This window comes from Myxine glutinosa, chromosome 8 (genome assembly GCF_964187855.1).
Source record: "Myxine glutinosa chromosome 8, kmMyxGlut1.1, whole genome shotgun sequence".
Taxonomy (NCBI): domain Eukaryota; kingdom Metazoa; phylum Chordata; class Myxini; order Myxiniformes; family Myxinidae; genus Myxine; species Myxine glutinosa.
Window position 1 is genome coordinate 105,987,753 of NC_136268.1, and position 21,397 is coordinate 106,009,149.

The 21,397-nt window shown below is 44.4% G+C and overlaps 1 protein-coding gene across 1 annotated transcript in view; it reads left to right on the forward strand.

Annotated features, from left to right (window-relative positions):
- Positions 1 to 140: 140 nt before the first annotated feature.
- DMXL2 (Dmx like 2) overlaps positions 141 to 21,397 on the forward strand; it is a 169,035-nt gene continuing 147,778 nt past the window's right edge. Inside the window, exons 1-6 of the mRNA XM_078783981.1 lie at positions 141 to 1,451; positions 8,896 to 8,999; positions 12,467 to 12,601; positions 17,698 to 17,769; positions 18,432 to 18,513; positions 18,771 to 18,897. Of these exons, the coding sequence (XP_078640107.1) occupies positions 8,913 to 8,999; positions 12,467 to 12,601; positions 17,698 to 17,769; positions 18,432 to 18,513; positions 18,771 to 18,897 (503 nt within the window). The 5' untranslated portion in view covers positions 141 to 1,451; positions 8,896 to 8,912. The remainder of the gene's footprint in view (positions 1,452 to 8,895; positions 9,000 to 12,466; positions 12,602 to 17,697; positions 17,770 to 18,431; positions 18,514 to 18,770; positions 18,898 to 21,397) is intronic.

Sequence of the window (21,397 nt, forward strand, 5' to 3'; positions counted from 1 at the left end):
TTTGCTGTACCCACTCTTCCTGCCTGCACTGACCCGCTTCTGCCAAGTGTTAATGGTCTCTTCATGGAATTTAAGACTACGTCTAGCCAGTTTTCCAACGAGATGCTTCCTTGACATTGTAGTCGTCGGGCAAGGCATGCATGAACGACACTTTCTTAGGAAGCCATTATTTTGTTTATTTGTACTTTTTTTTTTACACTTCATCTCCTTTGGCATGTACTATTTGCCTCCCTAGGTCATGCAACAACGGCCCAATGATTCCCACCTTCATCCGGGGTCAATGTTTTTGCTCCAGGTCTTTCACGAAGCCGTTGGCCAGGCTTGATGTTCAACCGATGATGCTTTGAAATGAATGTGATTTTGGCAGGAATTTTTTTTAATCTGTTCAGGATATATTGATAACTCGCCGACCCTTCACGAAGGACACCGTGGGATCTTTAACATACACCTGCCAATGCTCGCAGATGGAACACTCGGTTTTAATGTCCTTCCAATAGATTGCAGACATTGACATTGCTTCCCTGATTTGTCTGCGCAACACCAAGATGGCGGTTCATAGCTGGTTCGACAGGTGAGTGCAAGCACATGTAGGCCATCCTGCCAGCCCTCCTTAAATGATTCTACCAATCTAACAGATTTATTTACGTTACAATGAAGCAGCAAGCTATGACATCATAGTATGTTGCAGAGTTCTCGAGCTGTGCTTCCCTGATGACATTTTTCATTTGCGACCACGTTTCCTTGCTTCCATTTCCGGGACGATGTGCCTCGGGAGTATGGCGACCCCTCATGGTCATTGCATTACACAGCAGAACGGACCTCTGAGCACGTTCACGTCTTAGAGTTCGAATCTGACGCCCTAAAGGGTTTGTAATGGGTTTTTGGGGGTAGGGCCGCCGAGAGCCAGAATGAGTCCCGGGGTGGTTACACCCCTCCAAGTCCCCTCTCGGCGACCCCTGGGTGCGGTATCGAGACTATAACATCCTGGTACTGTTAGGTTTCGTGACAAGCTCGAATGATCGAGAGATGTCCAGTGAGACTCCCCTAACCTCTTCCTTGATTTTCGATGTCCATCCATAGCTACGTTTACTTGTAAAATGGCTAATCCATTATATTTGAAGAGAATTCTATTGTTTGCGGATGTTCAAACCAGTTTATGTTCTCATTTAAAGTGCGCCATTTGGATCCACAGACGTCTTGCAGTACTGTACTGTTGGAGTAACGCTAACGCGTGACGTCATGACGTTTACGGAGACGATCGCAACGTGAACGCTGCGCTGTGAGACCACGGTCACTGCGGCAGCGATTTGGGTGAGGTGATTTAAGGTTTTTCCATATTGAGGTGAATAATAGGTGAATATCGGGTAAATTAATCGGTTCATCAATGTGATTCGCGAGTGCTGAGGCGGACAGCTCCGGGAGGCGGCGAGCGCGGACATCATCTGCCTCTGGTGCGATCCGATCCGTTTGTCCGCGCGTTTACGGATTGTCTGCTCGGACGTCTCCTCGGCACAATTTGCGTTCGCCGAGGTGTATGTTTCAGTAGGTTACCTGTCCGTGTTCGCCAGCGTAGGGATACATACCGTGTGCGCGCGATAATAATTGATTGCGATGTAAATTGAATTTGCATCGTGTTGATCCTTGTATTCTGTCAACTTCCTCCTGTATATCAATAACAATATGTAACACACCTGTGATGTTTACTCTACTTATCCCTGATTATTTACAATCTCGCTTACCAATTACCATATAACGGTATCCTGTAGTATTTTGTTGTTTTACTTCTTTTAACGTTTTACCTCGTGTTTTTGGTTTACGTCATGTTTTGGGGTTTTACCCTGGCATGTAGTGTTTTTGGTTTACCTCATGTTTTGGGGTTTTACCCTGGCATGTAGTGTTTTTGGTTTACCTCATGTTTTAGGGTTTTACAACGTTTGTGGTTTACCTAATGTTTTGAGATTTTACCCAGTAATGTTTTAGGTTTACCTCATATTTTGGGGTTTTACCCTGGCATGTACTGTTAATGTACCCTGGCATGTACTGTTAATGTTAATGTAGTGTTTTTGGTTTACCTCATGTTTTGGGGTTTTACCCTGGCATGTAGTGTTTTTGGTTTACCTCATGTTTTGGGGTTTTACAACGTTTGTGGTTTACCTAATGTTTTGAGATTTTACCCAGTAATGTTTTAGGTTTACCTCATGTTTTGGGGTTTTACCTCGTGGTGTTTTTGGTTTACCTCATGTCTTATGGTTTTACCTCAGTGTTTGTGGTTTACCTAATGTTTTGAGATTTTACTCACGAATGTTTTAGGTTTACCCCATGTTTTAGGGTTTCACCCTAAAAGGGTATTTCGTCATGGCTTTTTGTATATAAATAAAGTCGAGGCTCGTGGAAGAGCTTGAACATATAACGAATCAGAACTCAAAAGAAGAACAGGAACAGTCAAGGAGGGGTGAATGAGGGGGAACAAGCCAACAGCAGGGTTGAGGGACAAAATGGAGGGAGACTTCGACAAATAAGTGATGTGGGAAAGAATGAGGATGACAGGATGGACAATATGGATAAGAAGCAAACTCTCAGGAATGAACAAGAATGACCGTACTGTGTACTTACTTTTATCAGAACGAGCTGATTCGTCACATGATCATGGATTGTTGAACCCCAATCTGGGGCTGTTCAAAAAATTATGTAACGCTATATTCTTAGGCAGGCGTGCGTGCTGAAGGGCTTGATTCAACCTTACTAATAATTTGTATTCGCCAATGATTGGATTTTTCAGGCTTCCTCATTGTGAGTAACACTTGTCCCAAACAAAGCCAAAGCCAATGGAAAATTACGCACCAAACCCAGGCAGTGTATAATCAATAGAGGCCGACAAGCCTGATGTAGGTCCAGCAGAAAACCAATATGGTGGCCAGATTGTTTCTTCTGGGTGCCATGTTGAGCAGAGTCAAGTGACAAATGTGGGTGGGTTCCGACCAATTGGTGCACATTTAAAAAAATCAACCTCCAAGAAGAACTACAACAACAGCAACAACAACCATACAGGACTCTTGTAGACATGTGACATGTTGCAGGTAGAAAGTGGATATTTGGAGGAAGGGCAGATGGGAGTGGTAACGGGTGAAGAAAAGAACATGGTTTTGGATTGGGGACAACCTGAGATGGCGGTGAACTGCTGTCTTGAAGACCTGGAGGGAAGAATGAGATTAAAGAGGATGCTGTAGTTGGTTCCACAGGCGGGGGAAAAAGACAAAGGTAAAAATTCAAAACGAAGGTAACTAGAACGGCACTCTTCGACATCACGGCATTGACCGATATGCCTCTGCCCACATAATTACATCATTATACATACCTGTCCCAAGTTTGATATAAATCCATTCAGCTGTTCTCAAGTTATAGACCTATTAGGACTTTGAACTTTGCCCCCAAAATGTAATCAGGTGATCTTTACATCATTATACATACCTGTCCCCAGTTTGAATTCGATCACTTCAGCTGTTCTCAAGTTATAGACCTATTAGGACTTTGAACTTTGCCCCCAAAATGTAATCACGTGATCTTTACATCATTATACATACCTGTCCCCAGTTTGAATTCGATCACTTCAGCTGTTCTCAAGTTATAGACCTATTAGGACTTTGAACTTTGCCCCCAAAATGTAATCAGGTGATCTTTACATCATTATACATACCTGTCCCCAGTTTGAATTCGATCACTTCAGCTGTTCTCAAGTTATAGACCTATTAGGACTTTGCCCTTTGCCCCCAACATGTAATCAGGTGATCTTTACATCATTATACATACCTGTCCCAAGTTTGAATTCGATCACTTCAGCTGTTCTCAAGTCATAGAGCTATTAGGACTTTGCCCTTTGCCCCCAAAATGTAATCAGGTGATCTTTACATCATTATACATACCTGTCCCAAGTTTGAATTCGATCAGTTCAGCTGTTCTCAAGTCATAGACCTATTACAGACTGACATTTGACCTATTGACCCCAAATTCTAATCAGTTTATCTTTACATCATTCTATGTAAATGTACCAAATTTGGTCAGAATCCCATTACTGGTTCACAAGTTATCACGGGAACAAGATTTTTACCTAACCTAACATGCTCACAAATTATCTGACCTTTGGCCTATGACCTCGAGACTCCAAAATCTAATCGGTTCATCTTTACCTCATTATACATACCTGCACCAAGTTTGACTAAGATCCCTTAAGCCGTTGTCAAGTTATCGTACCAAGTTTGATTCAAGTTATCAAGTTATCGGACGGACAACCTGAAAACATAATGCCTTCGGCGACTTCGTCCATGGAGGCAAAAAAGAACCCCCAAGATAAACCTTTCAATGGTCCAGGATACCGTACCATACATTTCTTGATTAGTGCCAAAACATACCCAGAGATAGATATTGAGGAGGAGTCTCTCTTCGCCCACCCACACTCTCTCTCTGACTGTTAGGTGAACCCTTCCATTAGTACAGGCACTTTGTGAAAAATCTTTGGTCAACCTTGAACAAATTGCAACAAAAGGTATGTCTGGTATGTTTAGATATGCGGTATGTTTAGCGGATATGCGGCAACAAAAGGTATGTCTGGTATGTTTAGATGCGGTATGTTTAGCAGATATGCGGCAACAAAAGGTATGTCTGGTATGTTTAGATATGCGGTATGTTTAGCGGATATGCGGCAACAAAAGGTATGTCTGGTATGTTTAGATGCGGTATGTTTAGCAGATATGCGGCAACAAAAGGTATGTCTGGTATGTTTAGATATGCGGTATGTTTAACGGATATGCGGCAACAAAAGGTATGTCTGGTATGTTTAGATATGCGGTATGTTTAGCGGATATGCGGCAACAAAAGTTTTGTCTGGTATGTTTAGATATGCGGTATGTTTAGCAGATATGCGGCAACAAAAGGTATGTCTGGTATGTTTAGATATGCGGTATGTTTAGCGGATATGCGGCAACAAAAGGTATGTCTGGTATGTTTAGATGCGGTATGTTTAGCGGATATGCGGCAACAAAAGGTATGTCTGGTATGTTTAGATATGCGGTATGTTTAGCGGATATGCGGCAACAAAAGGTATGTCTGGTATGTTTAGATATGCGGTATGTTTAGCGGATATGCGGCAACAAAAGGTATGTCTGGTATGTTTAGATATGCGGTATGTTTAGCGGATATGCGGCAACAAAAGGTATGTCTGGTATGTTTAGATATGCGGTATGTTTAGCGGATATGCGGCAACAAAAGGTATGTTTAGACATGCGGTCCCCACTTTTTTAGTCTCCCCGCTACCGCCAAGTTACTGAGGAACATTTTCATTATACATCCAACAATTCCCCGTGCTAACGTCCATTGGACGGAAGACCAGTTACCAGGCGTTCCATCCCACAATGCTTTGCGTACCAGCAATCCCAGCGTTCCACCCCACAATGCACACTCACAGGGTCAAATCCCTCTCAGACTATATCTCTTGCTGTGCATTGTTTGATTTAACGCTGTATATTGCTACAATGGAATGACAGGCCATACGTTTGGGATGAGATTCCCAGAGTACAAACGCCCAAAGAAAAGGAGAAACCAACGGAACTTACTGGTGCTATGCAGGGAACAGAACAGAAAGAGAGAAAAGCAGAAGCAGATAGGATTACAAGTTTAATCACAATGACAGAGATTGGGCAACAGATTTGGAGAATTGAATCGGGAAGCAAAATTGAAAACTCCACAACAGCATCAAAGATTGACAAAAGGAAATGCTGCAGCAACACCCCTAGAGAAAGAACAAATCAAAGTTACTAACTCAGCTGAAAAAGCACCTTTGCAAACAAAACAAATAAGAGCAACAAAGATAGATTCAAATTGAGGAGGAGAATAATGGGCAACATAATGAAGAAGAGGAAGAAGAAGTTGATAATGAACAGCATAGGCTAGAAGAGGAGCTGGCTAATAAAATAGAAGAAATTTAACTAATTATAATTATTAGCTCTGTCATGGTATCCCTAGACACCACCATCTTGTCTCATCCTCGCTGTTACGTCGCCCCCAGAGTGCGGCAAATTTGATTGGTTGAGACGGTGTACAATTTTGTCCAAATACTGCTAAAGGGCAGGTTTGTGGAAGTGCAAACAAGGCGATTTGTGTTCTATAGTGTTCAAATATATAACTAGATTGAAATGAAAAAAAAACGTTATAATAGCTGTGGAAAAAAAATAAACAAAAAAACAAAGCATTTATGCCTCAATTTACACTTGCTGACGGACCATCTTTTACACCACGTTATTTAACATGTTAAAACTAGTACGGCACTCAGTAGAGAGCATACCTCCGCCAGGTGAACAGTTTACGTTTTGTATCCTAGAGTAGACCAGAAAATCACAATACAGAAACACATTTAATCAAAATCATCCGTCCGCAACTTTTTGAGATATCCTGCTACGTATTGTTTTTGGCCCAATCTCCCAATGGTGAAGAATCATTTTAAAAATTCTACTAGCCGGATCTGGATCTTCACCATAATTGAATCGATTCTTCCTTGGCACACATAGAACATGTCCACCAAGTTTCGTCCAAATCCATCCATAGCTTTTTGAGATATACTTCTACGTATCATTTTTGGCCCTATCTCCCAATGTTGAAGAATTACTTAAAAAAATTAAATAATTCTCATATCCATATTCAGATCTTCACCAAAATCGAATCTATTTGTCCTTGTCAGACATACAACCGGTTCACAAAGTATCGTCCAAATCCGTCCACAAGTTTTTGAGATATCCTGTTCACAAACAAATTGACAAACGGACAGACGGGGGTGAAAACATAACCTTCATTCACCTTTGGTGGTGGAGGTAATTAATTATTGTCTGTCTGTGGCCTTTATGACATTCCCCAAAACAGTAAGTTTTCTGTTTGGAGTGATTTTCAATTTTGTTTGACTGCCAGACAAACTGAATTGCAGTTGGTCCACTATGCTGTGCGCTTGCGAACTCGGGACGAGACTGAACAAATTGCCAAATTCAATACCAAAGTACTGCTAAACTGCAGGTTCGTAGTCCAATTCATGTTCCGATTCGTGTTCTACGGTGTTAAAAATATAAAATTCAATAGAAATGAAGTAGTTATCCTCGATAATAGAAATAGACTGAAAGAGTGCACCAATTGCTTATCCCTGCTTTGCACTACATCTGGAGTTAATAAATAGATGGCCCCTTATCTTTTGGGATGCAGTTCCCAGTATGGCTGGAGTGTGTTCTTCAAAGGGGATGTTAAAGGTCTTGCGCGTATTCATTGAACCTGTGCATTGACCAAATCACAAACTATGTGGTTGTTAAACTCTTAAACGTCTTGCTATGAGGATCTCAGGAGGTCTGAGTTGGTGAGTCTCTTCTGTGAGATTATATCAGATTGAATCGGATAATGTGCCGGTAATGAAATTCATATTACTTCAACGTGAATCAAAAGTGACGAGGTGAGCGTGGGCCCTGGGTAGTAATATCTTGCATGGTATTGTCGCGCGAATGCCCTCTGTTAATACCGTGGGCTCACGGATGGTCAAACAAACTTTAATGGAGGCGACGATCAATTACGGATTTTTACTATGCAAGCACGGGAGGAAGAAGGAAGAGGAAGAAGCGGCAAACTCTTACCTGACGCGATCCGAGCAGTCTTCAACCCTGCAAATTAATCTCACACGAACATGGGATTTGGAATGAAAGAGAAAATAATAGAAGGGTTTATTCAAAATAATATCGGGAGAGGGAAACGCGGTGATAAAACTAAATTCTAGGTTGGGACGTCCCCACTCAGACTTCGGATACAACAATGGGAGAATGAATAAAATAAATGTCCCGTCGTGTATTTGTGAATGCGAGCTTATCTGTCTGGCAGTGTAGCGTCGGGTGGATGTTCGAGCGCGTCATCCGACGCAGCTCCGGTTGGCGTGAAGAAAGGCCTCGATGTGCCCCCGCTCACCTGCTACCAGGCCCCGAACCACCCACTCGCCCCGGTCTCGTCTGCTCAGCGGCATGCCTTGCTCGCCCGCTTGGCGGTCGCACGCGAGGTCCCGTTTGCTCGGAGCACCAAGCCTCGCTCCAAGCACCAAACCTAAGCACCAAGACAAGCCCAAGCACCAAGAGCACGCGAAGAACCCAGGGAAGACCAACCAACAATGCCCGCAAGCGAGTCGTTTTGTCACCCGCGGTGTGATGTCAGCTCTCTGCTCTAATCAACCAGTCCCTCGCTTCTTTGTGGTCTTTCCCGCCTTCTGACATCACCAGCCCTTCCCCTCTAATCAGCGACCTGCTTCTAAGTAGTGGTTTTGCGCCTTCCGCACTGATTGGCCGAGTGTTCGTGCCTTCCGCACTGATTGGCCGAGGTGTCGATGGTCAGTGGCCAATCAGTGTGCCGCTCCTTCCACCTTCCTTTCACCAATCAGTGGCCAGCCTCTTACCCCAACCAATCACACGTTCCCTGGGCGTGGTTCCAGCCTGCCTGGCACGATGTTTGTCGCCCATGGTGGCATATTACGTGGCTGCTTCCTGTTGCTCTTCCAAAGTCATTGTGGTGCTGGGGAATTATTTAATGTGTGCACTAATGTATCTATCTAATGTATATGAGTGCGTTACCTTAAGGGACACTGGGTTGCTCACAGAGGGAGCGACACACAAGGGAATTTTACCCATAATCCCTGCACTAATTAGCATGCCCCGCCCCCTCATAGTGGGGACACAGATACAACTTATTCCGACATATGGCTAAACATAGAACTTATTACAGGTAGATTCCCTATCACGACAGTCGAGTACCTACCTATGCAGGTCTACCTGGATCTAGATATTCCTCTACCCCTAATTCATAACAGTATATTGTTATTCCTCCTTCCCACAGGTCATAAAGGTAGGGCGATGAGGTTGCAACAGCTACTAACGGGTACTGGGAACTCCGGTGTGTCCTCATCTGCCTGTGGCAGCCTCAATGGTCAACCTTTCACGGTAAGAGCAAATGATGACTGCCATATAGCATCGTGTTGTTAAATAATGTATCTCACAAACATTTGTGCAGGTGTATTTGAGGATCCGTGATGTGCCGGTTGCTTGCCTGGGTCGGTTTTTTTTCGACAACTGGTAGATTCAATTTGAGAAAATGGTCACTTACGTTTTGCATAATTTTCCCATCATGCTATTATTGTACTGTACAGAAATAATGTAATGCAATGGTGAAGTCAGGCTTGGTGCAGCGTGAGCTGACTCCATTGAAATGAGTTTGTCCTTTGAGCTCTCTTTGTTCATGGGGTGTGTTCAGTTACCAAGCAGCTACCGAGCACTTGCAAAGCCAGCCGTTCCTTATCAACGGTTTCGAATGGAGTGCTTGCTTGAGTGCTTCAGCCGCTTTGCGAGTGCTCTACAAGAGACTTGGTAACTGAACACATCCCTGATCTTATTTGGGATGTGTAACTGCACTTAACTATAGAATTCATAAGAACACAATACCCCATGAAGTGTTGCTTCAGTTTTAATAATATAATGATTTTACAGATCGTTGGAAAATCGGGAAGTTTAACACTATTGAAGCAGTCCTATTCACCACCCGTATACAGTACACTGTAATAAGACAATGTTGAGACAGTTTAGGAGATGGAGGCTTTATTGATAACCATAGAACGCAGTGTCAATCGGCATCATACATAGCCTTATCGGCGACCTCTTCTTCACCCTGACACTGCACCCTCTCACATGCCATGCTCACTTCTCAAGGGCTGTGCTTGACTGATTCTATCCCATATACCATGCACCCTGTAGAACATGTCCAAGTACTGCAAAACCGGAGGTTCTTGAAAGTATTATGAAGGCGGTTTGTGTTCTACAGTACTTTTTGACCCCGCTATTCACTGTATGCATTCCTGGAAAATGCTGCGAATTGCGAAACTGCGATTGGCGGGGCATTGTTTCAATGTAAAAAGGGGGGATAGGTTCCCGAGTCGTGAAAATCCGCGAATAAAGAGGAACAAACTGCGAATGGCAAGGCAATATCCCCAAATGGTGAGGCAAATCCCCCAAATGGCGAAGCAAATCCCACGAATGTCGGCGATAATCCCGGAAATGGCAAGGCAAATCCCGTGAATGGCGATGAAAATCCGTGAATGCATGCCGTGCTGGTTTCAGTGGGGAAAGGGAGACAGCTAATTGCACTAATATATACTGTGGAGTGTTTTCATTCTGTACAGTAACTCGTGGGGATGACGTGTTATGCAGCTGGTGGAACATCTCACAAAGCTTTCGATTATAGTGCAGCTGAAATTAGCGGCCACAAAAGCCATGAAAACGCAAAGCACACAGCAGTGAATGTAGAATCAGGTCATGCTCGCGGCTCGTAGAAGATGTTTTTTTTACGTATGTCCAGCTGCTTTATGCATGGCTGGTGAAAGATGGGTTTTTATAAATTTGTCAAGCTAGCAGCTCGTGAAATATTTTTTTTGCGCCCCTGAAAATCCGCGAATTCGCGGAACACGGCCGCGAATAGGAAAAAAACCCTGCGATTTTGTGGAACACATTTGCACGAAAAGAGAAACAGGTAGCATTTTATCACCGGCGAATATGCGGAACCAGCGAATAGCGGAACCACGAATAGCGGGGTCCGACTGTATTCAAGTATATAATTCAATTTAAATAAAGGTTTAAAGAGATTTAAAGGCGTATACAGTAATTAAATGAATCCCGTGTTTTACCCAGTGGCTATTACATCACTATCTAATACGATAATTAGTTCTTCATGCCTGTTGTTTCTGTTCTTTGTAACGTGCTTAAAACCAGTAAGTTCCTGTTTGGAATGATTTTCAATTTTGACTGCCAGGCAGACAGAGTAAAAATATGATCTCACTCCTTTTTGTGCATATGGGGTCCCAACGAATTTTGAGCCAAAGTACCTTAAAATGGCAAACGATTCATGTTCCGATTCGTGCTCAAAATATAACATTCAATTTAAATAAGTTGGTCCTCAATAATAAACTGACATGGCCAGCTGGGAGGCTGCCACAGCTCCCAATAACATATTGTATATAATCCAACCACTGCTCCACCCAGTTTCACACTCCCACGTAGGCAATGGACAACCCTCAACAGGAACTGCACTGGACAGGCCATTGCGGCAGCATCCTCCATCGACGGAGGATGAATCCGGATGCAGTCTGTGACTGTGGAGGAGTTCGGACGATGGAGCACATCAGGTCGCACCGTCCCCTGCGGCAGCTATCGGGAGGACTTGTAGCCTCCACCAACTCACCCCTGAGGCAGCCACATGGTTGCAGAACTTGGACATTAAACTTTAGCGCACCCTATATTGGCCATATGCAAGAAGAAGAATAAACTGATAAGACATGCGGACAGGCGGACGGACATGAACCAATAATTGCTTAACCCCACTTTTCGCTTAGCATGCCGGGGTAGTAAGGCCCAAATGCAATGTGTTGAAGGTCTCTTGTGTACAAAATTGCTGGGGCTATTTGGCCGAAAGATAACTCTAATGGTGAACTGGAGATTTCATAGAACACCTGACCTCACGCAGTCTTGCAAAAAAGGGCATGGGAAGGGTCTTTCCAACTCTTGCTTTGTGTTTCCGAGCATAATCTACATTGGCTTTGTTTGTGAACTTTGAATAACACACATGATGGCAACCATACGAAGCCGATGGGACAAACAGAAGAGTCCAGAGTTGAACCTTCTGCCAACCCTTCTCGGAGGATGGAGAAACTTATGATTTTGGAACGAGTTTTGAGAAAAATATGTATTGAAGAAACATCTTTTGGATGAAGTAGGCACTGCCAGTTTGTTACTCCGCCTTCAGAGCCCACGACAAATTTGATTTGTCAAGACGGTGTAAAATTTTGCTCAAGTACTGCCAAACAAAAGGTTTTTGGAAACGCAAACAAGGCGATTTGTGTTCCACAGTGTCAATATATAATCCCATTGAAATAAAATAAAAGTTATTAAAAATATAGAAAACAAACAAACAAAGCATTTATTCCCAAGTTAACCGCCACGGATGCACCCTCTTCTACACCACCTTATTTAACACGTTGAATTAGTTATTCGTGCTTCGTGTCCTTTATGATGTCCCTAAAAAAAAAGAAGTAAGCTTCCTGTTTGGAATGATTTTAAATTTTGTTTCACTGCCAGACACACTGAATTGCAATTGCTTTACCGTGCTGTGTGCATGCGAGCTCTTGACGAGACTCCGAACAATTTGCCAAATTCAGAACCAAAGTACTGCTAAACAGCAGGTTCATGATCCGATTCATGTTCTATAGTGTTCAAAATATAAAATTCAAGTAAAGGAAGTAGTTGTTCCTCGTTCATAGACATAAACTGACAGACAGCCAAAGTGGGCATGGTACATGATGATAATGATGAAAAGTGAACGTCCCATGGGGCGGTGTGTCTTGTGTGCCGGTGTCGTTGTGCAGGCATACGGCTCGGGCTGTGATGTCGTGCTTCTGGGAGCCTCATTTGAACGACTCCAGATCATCCATGGGAAACAGGAAGTTGTGGAGCAGAGCACTGGACAGGTCACCTGTGTGGACTGTACAGACCATGGGCAGGTTGGTTGGTATGGGACAATAGGGATTGATAAAGTGAAGCCACAGACAGTCACTAGTGATTTAAACCAGGCAAGGGGCTATCTATTCTGCTTGGGGGAAGCGAGGACGGGGGTGGAGGAGGATTGAGAAAATTGAAAATTGAACAGAAGAGTGCATTATGGTTAAGAAAATGAGAATGGGAGAGGTAGGGATTGTGGAAAAGATTTCTGTATGTGGGGCATGTGCATACGGGGGTGGGGAGGAGGGGTGTTCAAAATGTTCCAGGAACAGGGAATTTGTAGGTGCTCTGGAGGATTAGTTTGTTTGCTTATTATAAATTTGCATTATTATATTATATGCCATTATTTTAATTAATATGACATTGTTTGTTGCTTCATATTATAAACCAGAATGTTATTGATTGTTCTTGATGGAATTGAACTGAGGTGTCATCGATTTTACATGAGCTTATGGTTTTTAAGCTGATGGATCACAAGTACTGTAGCTCCAAGGAAATCCATGAACGCTTGTTGGTGGTGTACGGTGAAGTTGTGCCTTCCTTTCACTGGGTGGCTGACTATAAACATAGACAATAGACATGCCCTTTGAAGATGACCCTAGGTCAGGTTGGCCAGTAGATAGAACTGAAATGTTACCTAGCCCGAGGGTTTAATCTTGATCAACTCATTAAGGTCGCCAAATTATCCACCGAACTTGCCATTTCCCAAGTTGGTGCTTTCACTAACAATACCCGGACATGTCCAAGGTTTGAGTCGAACAGCGCACACAATCAACAGCAACGGCTAGAATCGTGAGCTTCTCAAACTGTTCAACACAGATCTACCTTTTCCTTGTCTAGGAACTGCTGATGAAACGTGGGTTCACCAAATTAGAATTTGGATTTTAAAAAACCCACCGTTTAGAGGCCATTTTTCCCCGCAATGCGGGGGTTGGCCTTTTCGGGGACCGTGGTTGTTGTTGTTTTTTGGTCCCCTTTTTGAAGCAATGTTTTATGGCCGGATGCCCTTCCTGCCGCCAACCCTGTTTGTTGCCTTTTACGACAAGCAGGGAATTACCAGTGAACTGGTACTCAATTAGCCGACCTCGGAAGGATGACAGGCTGAGTCAACCCCCCTGGCGTTAATTCAGCGATCGACCAGGATTGCGAACCCAGGATCCTTGGATCCTAAGCTGGCACCCTAGCCGCTAGCCCAACACCGGATGCTGAAACCAAATTAGAATCCATGCAATACAAGTACTATACTAGGAATCATTGCCATCCCAGATATTGTGCTCCCAACCTTCAGCCGACAAGGTCATGGCCTCAATTTTCTCAGATTCCAGGGGAGTTCCACTGATTGATCATATGCTTCACAAAACTACAATCATAGGGGAATATTGCACCAGCCTCATGCAAAACGTATGACAGACTATCAAGGGCAAATGATGAGGGATGTTTACTTAAGGTATGCTCCTTCACATCAAGGGATGTTGTGCAGACCACTATTTGTGACTGATTTTGCAGAGCACTTTGTGACTGCTTTTGCAGACCACTATTTGTGACTGCTTTTGCAGAGCACTATTTTTGACTGATTTTGAGCAGCTCGACCCTGTACAGCTTGATCCCCTTCTCCAGTGACTATCACCTGTTTCAGCGATTGAAGCCCTACCTGCATGGCAGCTCATCCATGAATGAAAAACTGATGAGCAGTGAGGACTTGACTGAAGGAGCAATGTGGTTTAAGCTTTTTATTTTTGCTGACACAGACATTTTAAAGGACAATTGTATAAAGTGCATTGAAATCTGAGTTTGTCTGATGCGTGGCTGTGTTTGTGTCATGTAACAGCTGTGTTGTATCTCATTTATTTGTCTGTCGTGTATTTGTCTGTATGTCCATGCGTGTGAGATGTGTGTACGGCAGTGCCACTCAGATCTATTTATACAAGCCTTAGATCAGGCAAAACATTTAAAAAAAAAAATATATATCAAAGTCCAAGGGATATCCTATCCATGTATTGGAAAATGAAAAGCGTTGGCATGTATTGGACTATTGGGATTGTTCCTCATCGGATGGTGTTAGTTTCCTGTTCATACGACATTTTGAACACCCTTTGTAACATGCAGACTATCTTTAAGGGTGTAGTACTGGTGAACAGGTGGTTTTTTTTTGTTTTTTTAAGCTGAACAGTTTCCTTATAGTCTTATAAACAAGAATCATGCTATTAGAGGTCACAGAAGTACCCCTAATTATTGAAAAATTCAAATTTTCTAACATCATACATGCCTCTCAATAATCGGAAGTAGAATTATTTGTTATAACTTTAATTTGCATCATTCTTTTGGGCTGAAATTTGGACAGGATATTCAGAATATCACTTCCTTTAAAATGATGAAGGCTTTTGTTTATAGGAGTAGCCATTGTGGATTTATTGAAGGACAACCAAGTTTTATCTGGTAATTGGCATAATTAGCTAATTAGTGAACATTTGACATAATGTCACAAAATCCTCTCATCAGGTAGTAGAGTAACACATGTATAATACATGTACCAAGTTTTGTGTGAAAAGAATGATAGGTGACATAGAAGATAGAAGTAGAAATGTGTTCTTTGTTTTTCCTTGTTTTTTATTGACGGTCTAATTTATGCAAATTATATGCATGTAATATGACAAAGAAGCGTTGAAACTGGTCTGAGTTAAAGCCAAGATTATATCTTTCAAGAAAAACTGAAAATTAGATATTAACTTGACTTTGTTTTTGTGTAAAGGCCTCTCAAAGGTACCTATGTAGTTTTCTCAATTTTTCACCAGTACTACACCCTTAAGTAAGTCATGGTCAATAACATAATCAGACATTGTGAAGAACAATGCAGAGCTTGTGCAGGAATGATTATCACTCAGATCTATTTCTAAAAGGGTCAAATCGAATCAATATGGGGGTGGTGAGTAGCCAGGGGCAGAAATGACAAGCTTGAGGAGTAAGGGAAAGCTGTCTTCTTCCTCTTTTGTATGCCACACAAGGCTGTGGGGTAGCATCATTAATGAGGGCATGGCTGTACTGCTGATGCGAAGGTTAGGGCAGAATTTGAAATTTGTTCAGGGTGCTGGCGATAACTCGCCTACTTTTTGCAAACGACACCGTGGCATCTTTAATGCTCACCAACTAATGCCAGCAGACGGGATGCCCGTTTTACATCCATCTGGAGGATGGCACACATTGATGAATCACCCTGCCTGTGAAAAACCAGGATGACAGTGTAGCGGTTACCTTATTGGGACATAATCCACGGGCACGGGCCAGTGGGGCTTTTGATGGTGTGGGTGTGGCGTGCGCGCGGTTGTTGGAGCCACGCCCTGCGAAGAGGGTTTTGGCTTTATAAAAGCTGTATGAGTTCCGTTCGCGTGAGGAGTTCCGTTGGAATAAAGGAGCTTTGAACAACCAGAAATGGCCTCGTACTCTCGTCATCCACAACTCCTACATTGGTGACCCCGGCTGCTCCCGAACGTTTTCGGGGGCGTCAAACGAACATGGCAAATGCAGTTTCGATCGAACCGCCGGAGTTTTGGGAACGACGGGCGGCCGTTTGGTTCACGCAGGCTGAGGCCCAGTTCGCCCTTCGGAACATTTCCGCGGGCGACACGGCGTATTGTTGGGACGCGTCTGCGCTCGGCTCCTCCACTGCGACCAGGATCCTCCGAAGGGACGCAAGTACGAGACGTTGGTGGCACTGCTGCTCGTCTCCTTCGCGCGTACTGAGGCCGAGCACTGCTGCTCGTAACCTTCACGCGCACTGCGGCCGAGCACTGCTGCTCATAACCTTCGTGCGCACTGCGGCCGAGCACCTCCTCTGCGACCAGAGTGGTGAGCCTTCTCCAGGATTCTCCGAAGGGACGCAGGTACGAGACATTGGCGGCACTGCTGCTCGTCTCCTTCGCGCGCACTGAGGCCGAGCACTGCTGCTCGTAACCTTCGCGCGCACTGCGGCCGAGCACTGCTGCTCGTAACCTTCGTGCGCACTGCGGCCGAGCACCTCCTCTGCGACCAGAGTGGTGAGCCTTCTCCAGGATCCTCTGAAGGGACGCAGGTACGAGACGTTGGCGGCACTGCTGCTTGTCTCCTTCGCACGCACTGAGGCCGAGCACTGCTGCAAGGTAACCTTCGTGCACACTGCGGCCGAGCACTGCTGCTCGTAACCTTCGCACGCACTGCGGCCGAGCACTGCTGCTCGTAACCTTCGCGCAACTCCTACATACTACAACTACAACTCGCGAAAACTCTACAACTACAACTCGTAACCTTCGCACATGGCGCACACTGCGGCCGAGCACTGCTGCTCGTAACCTTCGCACGCACTGCGGCCGAGCACTGCTGCTCGTAACCTTCGTGCAACTCCTACATACTACAACTACAACTCGCGAAAACTCTACAACTACAACTCGCACAACTACAACTCCTACTCCTACACTGCAGCTTCGGGAGGCCTTGACCAGCCCCCTTGGTTGGCTCAACCCCACGGCAGGGCCGTCCCCCGTCGGGTAAGTCCCCGGTTGGCCCGACCACCGCCAAGCCGCTCACAGTCTCTGCTCGGGTCATCAGTCGTTTCGGCCGGGTGGTTAAGGCCCCCCGAAAACTGACATTGCCCGTGCGAGTGCATTCTGGGGGTGGCGCATGTAGCGGTTACCTTATTGGGACATAATCCACGGGCAGGGGCCAGTGGGGCTTTTGATGGTGTGGGCGTGGTGTGCGCACGGTTGTTGGAGCCACGCCCTCTGAAGAGGGTTTTGGCTTTATAAAAGCTGTATGAGTTCCGTTCACGTGAGTTCTGTTGGAATAAAGGAGCTTTGGACAACCAGAAATGGCCTCGTCCTCTCGTTATCCGCAACTCCTACAACAGTTTATATCTAGATCTGGATTCAAACCCAGGCTAGACGGCTTAGAGGTGTGCTTATCCCAGGCCATTCTGCCAGCCCAGGCCATTCTGCCAGCCCAGGGAAAGTGGTGCATCCAGTTCATTTGCTATCTACTGTGCACTTTGTTTGGTTATTTACAAAGCTTTCTTTACTAAACTATTATACACATATCAGCTATAATGATCATAAATCTTATTTTTGTGCAGGTGGCAGCTTTATATGGAAACACAGTGTGCATTTACGAACCAGTGGATATCTCTGAACAGGATGGAAAAGATGTAAGTAATGGAACGCTGTTTCAACAGTCACAAGCTTTGTTAATCGTTGAATGTTGCTTACAGATTGAAAGGTTTCTATGGTAACTTGCATTTACCAATTGACACGGTTTTGTGTGAATTTCATTTGAAAAACCCAAAAAACTGCAAAGTACACTTTTGAATATGTCAAGTTGAATTTAGATACCGTTTCTGTGGAAGTTGAGATTGAAAAAATGAAAGTGAAAAGTGATGACTTGAGGATGGCGTAGATAGCATCCCATAACCAGAAGGGTGCCACAACAGGTGCTATTGTGAATGAAATTACATGTAAGAATACAATGCAAAATAGCCAACTAAAGGTAAGACACCGAAAGAACATGGCAAAGAATGCAAAGGTAATTCCTCCACTCGATGGGAAGCTTGGAGGAAGCAAGTTAATCCTAAGAACAAAGCTGCAGGTCTTGATGAAAGAGCAGAAACGTGATGAAAGTGAAAATTTTCACATGAGGCAGCAAAATATATTTTGCATGAAGATGTGAGAATAGCACACATTGGAAAGAGGCAGAATATGATTGTACGAGTACGTATTTCATCCTTTTTTTTTCCTATCACTGGCTGGACTTGCTGGACTAAGGAATCTGTCTCGTTTTCTCATGCTGGATCATCCTCATTCTTTCCTGCAGAGGAATTGTCTCTGTTGGCGTGAAGCTGAGCGTCTGCAAGTTCCTGGCAAGGCAGTTACCAACCTTGCCTGGCATCCTTCTGGTGAGATCCTGGTTTACCTATTGTGATGAAGCAATCTTACTGCTCTCCATACTTCTGTCTTTTCATTTCCTCCTCATCCTTCTTTTCCTGTCTCCATTCCATCCACTCGTCTCTGCCTAACCTTCATTCTTGTCCTCCCTCTCTTGTCCTTCATGTCCTCACCTCCGAGTCTCCATCTCACGTCATTGCTACTCTTTGCCATTGTGTCTGCCACGAATTGCTTATTGTTTCATTCTTATGAGATCTCCACATTTCAGGCACTTACCTGTTGACAGTCTCTGAGGAGCTAAGTGTTTGGGAGAAGCCAAGCATTGAAGAATCGACAGATAAGGAGATGAGCACTGAATATTCTGCTGGTGTATGGAAATGCTTATGGAATTTGAGGTATCTGCTTACGGTATATATTTTTTCTCAAAAAGCGTTTTATACCAATTCAATGTAATTTTGCTCACATTGCCCCCTAATTCAATGTAATTTTGCTCACATTGCCCCCTAATTCAATGTCAATTTGCTCATATTGCCCCCAATTCAATGTCATTTTACCCACATTGCCCACAATTCAATGTCATTTTGCTCACATTGCCCCCAATTCAATGTCATTTTGCTCACATTGCCCCCTAATTCAATGTCATTTTGCTCACATTGCCCCCTAATTCAATGTCATTTTGCTCATATTGCCCCCAATTCAATGTTATTTTGCCCACATTGCCCACAATTCAATGTCATTTTGCTCACATTGCCCACAATTCAATGTCATATTGCCCACATTGCTCACAATTTAATGTCATTTTTGCTCACATTGCCCTGATGGGAATTCAACTGTTGGCCTGCACTGTATTTATGATGTGTGATAAATGTTATGGTTTTTGGAGGGAGACATTAAGTGTTTGTCTTGGTGTCCATGGTGTCTTTATTATTTGCTTTCCCTTCCCCCAATTGTTAATTATTTAATTTTCAAAGTTTTCAAGTGATTTATTTATTTCTATTTTTCATTTTTTTTTTTTTTTTTTTTTTTTTTTTTTTTTTTTTTGTATACAAGATCGAGGCTCGTGAAAGAGCGAACATTAATCACACAGAAAGACAAACCGACACATAAAACATATAACATCGGGAGCGGTAGACAAGATGGGGAGAGGGGGGGAAGGACACAAACACAACATTTGAGAGCAGGGACCGAGAGACATGGAGACATCGAGAGATCTGAGAGAGGGCGAGGGCTTTGGGGGCGGGGCATGGGAAGGGGGCGGTGGGAGAGGTATAAAACATATGGACACTGCCAGGACTTCCAGGAAAGAAGTTGGAATTTCAAACAAGGTGGATCTGGGGTGAATTAGCGGGGGTAGAAAAGATCAAGGTTTTGGATGGGGGAAGATAAGAGATGGTGGTGAACAGCTGTTTTAAAGACCTGGAGGGAGGAGTGGGATTGAAGGGAGTGAGGGAGTTTGTTCCAGAGGCGGGAGAAAAGAGGAATGAAAGAGTGAAGGTGAGCAGAGAGCCGAGATTTCGGCAGTTTAACCATCAGAGGGTTGCTGGCAGATCTTGTGCGACCTGTAGGAATATTTGGGGGACAGAGCACAGAGAGAGCTGGGGGTGCAAGGCCGGAGAGGAGTCGGTAGAAGACAGAAAGACCACCTACCTGCCTGCGGTGAGTGAGTGAAAGGCCCTCAGAGATAGCTTCATCGCGGGAGATTCCAATAATTCTGAAAGCTTTGGTTTCAACAGCGTGAAGCCGAGCTAGGTGTGAGGCAGGAGCACCGGCCCATAGGGGAGAACAGTATTCCATTGAGCTGCGGATGAAAGCCTTGTATGTGGTGAGGAGCTCAGGTGTGCCGAGGAAGGACTTCGCACGACGGAGGATGCCCAGTCGGCGACTGGCTTTGGAGGCCAGCTTGGAAATGTGGTTTTCCCAAGAAAGATCATGGCAGATAGTGAGACCCAAAATCTTGAGCGACAGAACTTCTTGGAGAGGATTGTTGAGAAAGTAGATGGGAGGGTTGTCCAGTTGATCTTTTCGGAGAGACATAGTAAGAGTGTGAGATTTGTCAGGATTGAAAGACATGTTCCACTTGTTTGACCAGTCTGTGATTTTGTCCAGGTCTTCAGAGAGTGAGGAGGCAGCAGACTGCCGATCTGAGGGAAGAGGAATGGAGCGGCAGAGAGTGGAGTCATCAGCAAAGAGATAGAGAGGATTTTCGAGAGAGTCAGAGAGATCATTGATGAAGACCAGAAAAAGCACGGGGCCCAGAACACTGCCTTGGGGAACTCCAGCCTGAACAGGAAGAGGAGATGAGAGAAACCCATTCAGGGCCACACGTTGACGACGACTAGAGAGGAAGTCCGCCAGCCATGCGTGGAGATTTCCATGGATACCAAAGGAGGAGAGTTTGGTGAGCAGAGCGGGGTGCCAGACCGTGTCGAAGGCACGTGATATGTCGAGGGAGACAGCTCTAATTTCCTGTTTGGCATTGAGGACCTCCATCCATTGTTGAGAGAGCAGAAGCAGCATGTCCAGAGTAGAGTGACTTGGTCTGAAACCAAATTGATGATCAGAGATCAAACCATTGGAGAAGAGGAAAGATTTCATATCCGAAGCAATGATGGATTCCATGACTTTGCTGATAATTGGGAGAAGGCTGATTGGTCTGTAGTTGCTAGGATCTGTTTTTGCACCTTTTTTGTGCAAAGTGGTGATGTTGGCTGATTTCCAAGCAGATGGCAGTTGACCTTGAGCAAAAGAGAGGGTGAAGAGAACAGAGAGAGGGTGAGATAGAGCGGCAGAGCAGGATTTTAGGACCCGTGGGCTGATGCCGTCGGGTCCAGTTGCAGAATCAGAGTCGAGGGTTGACAGAAACTTTTCCACCTTGTCAGGAGGAAAGGACACGGA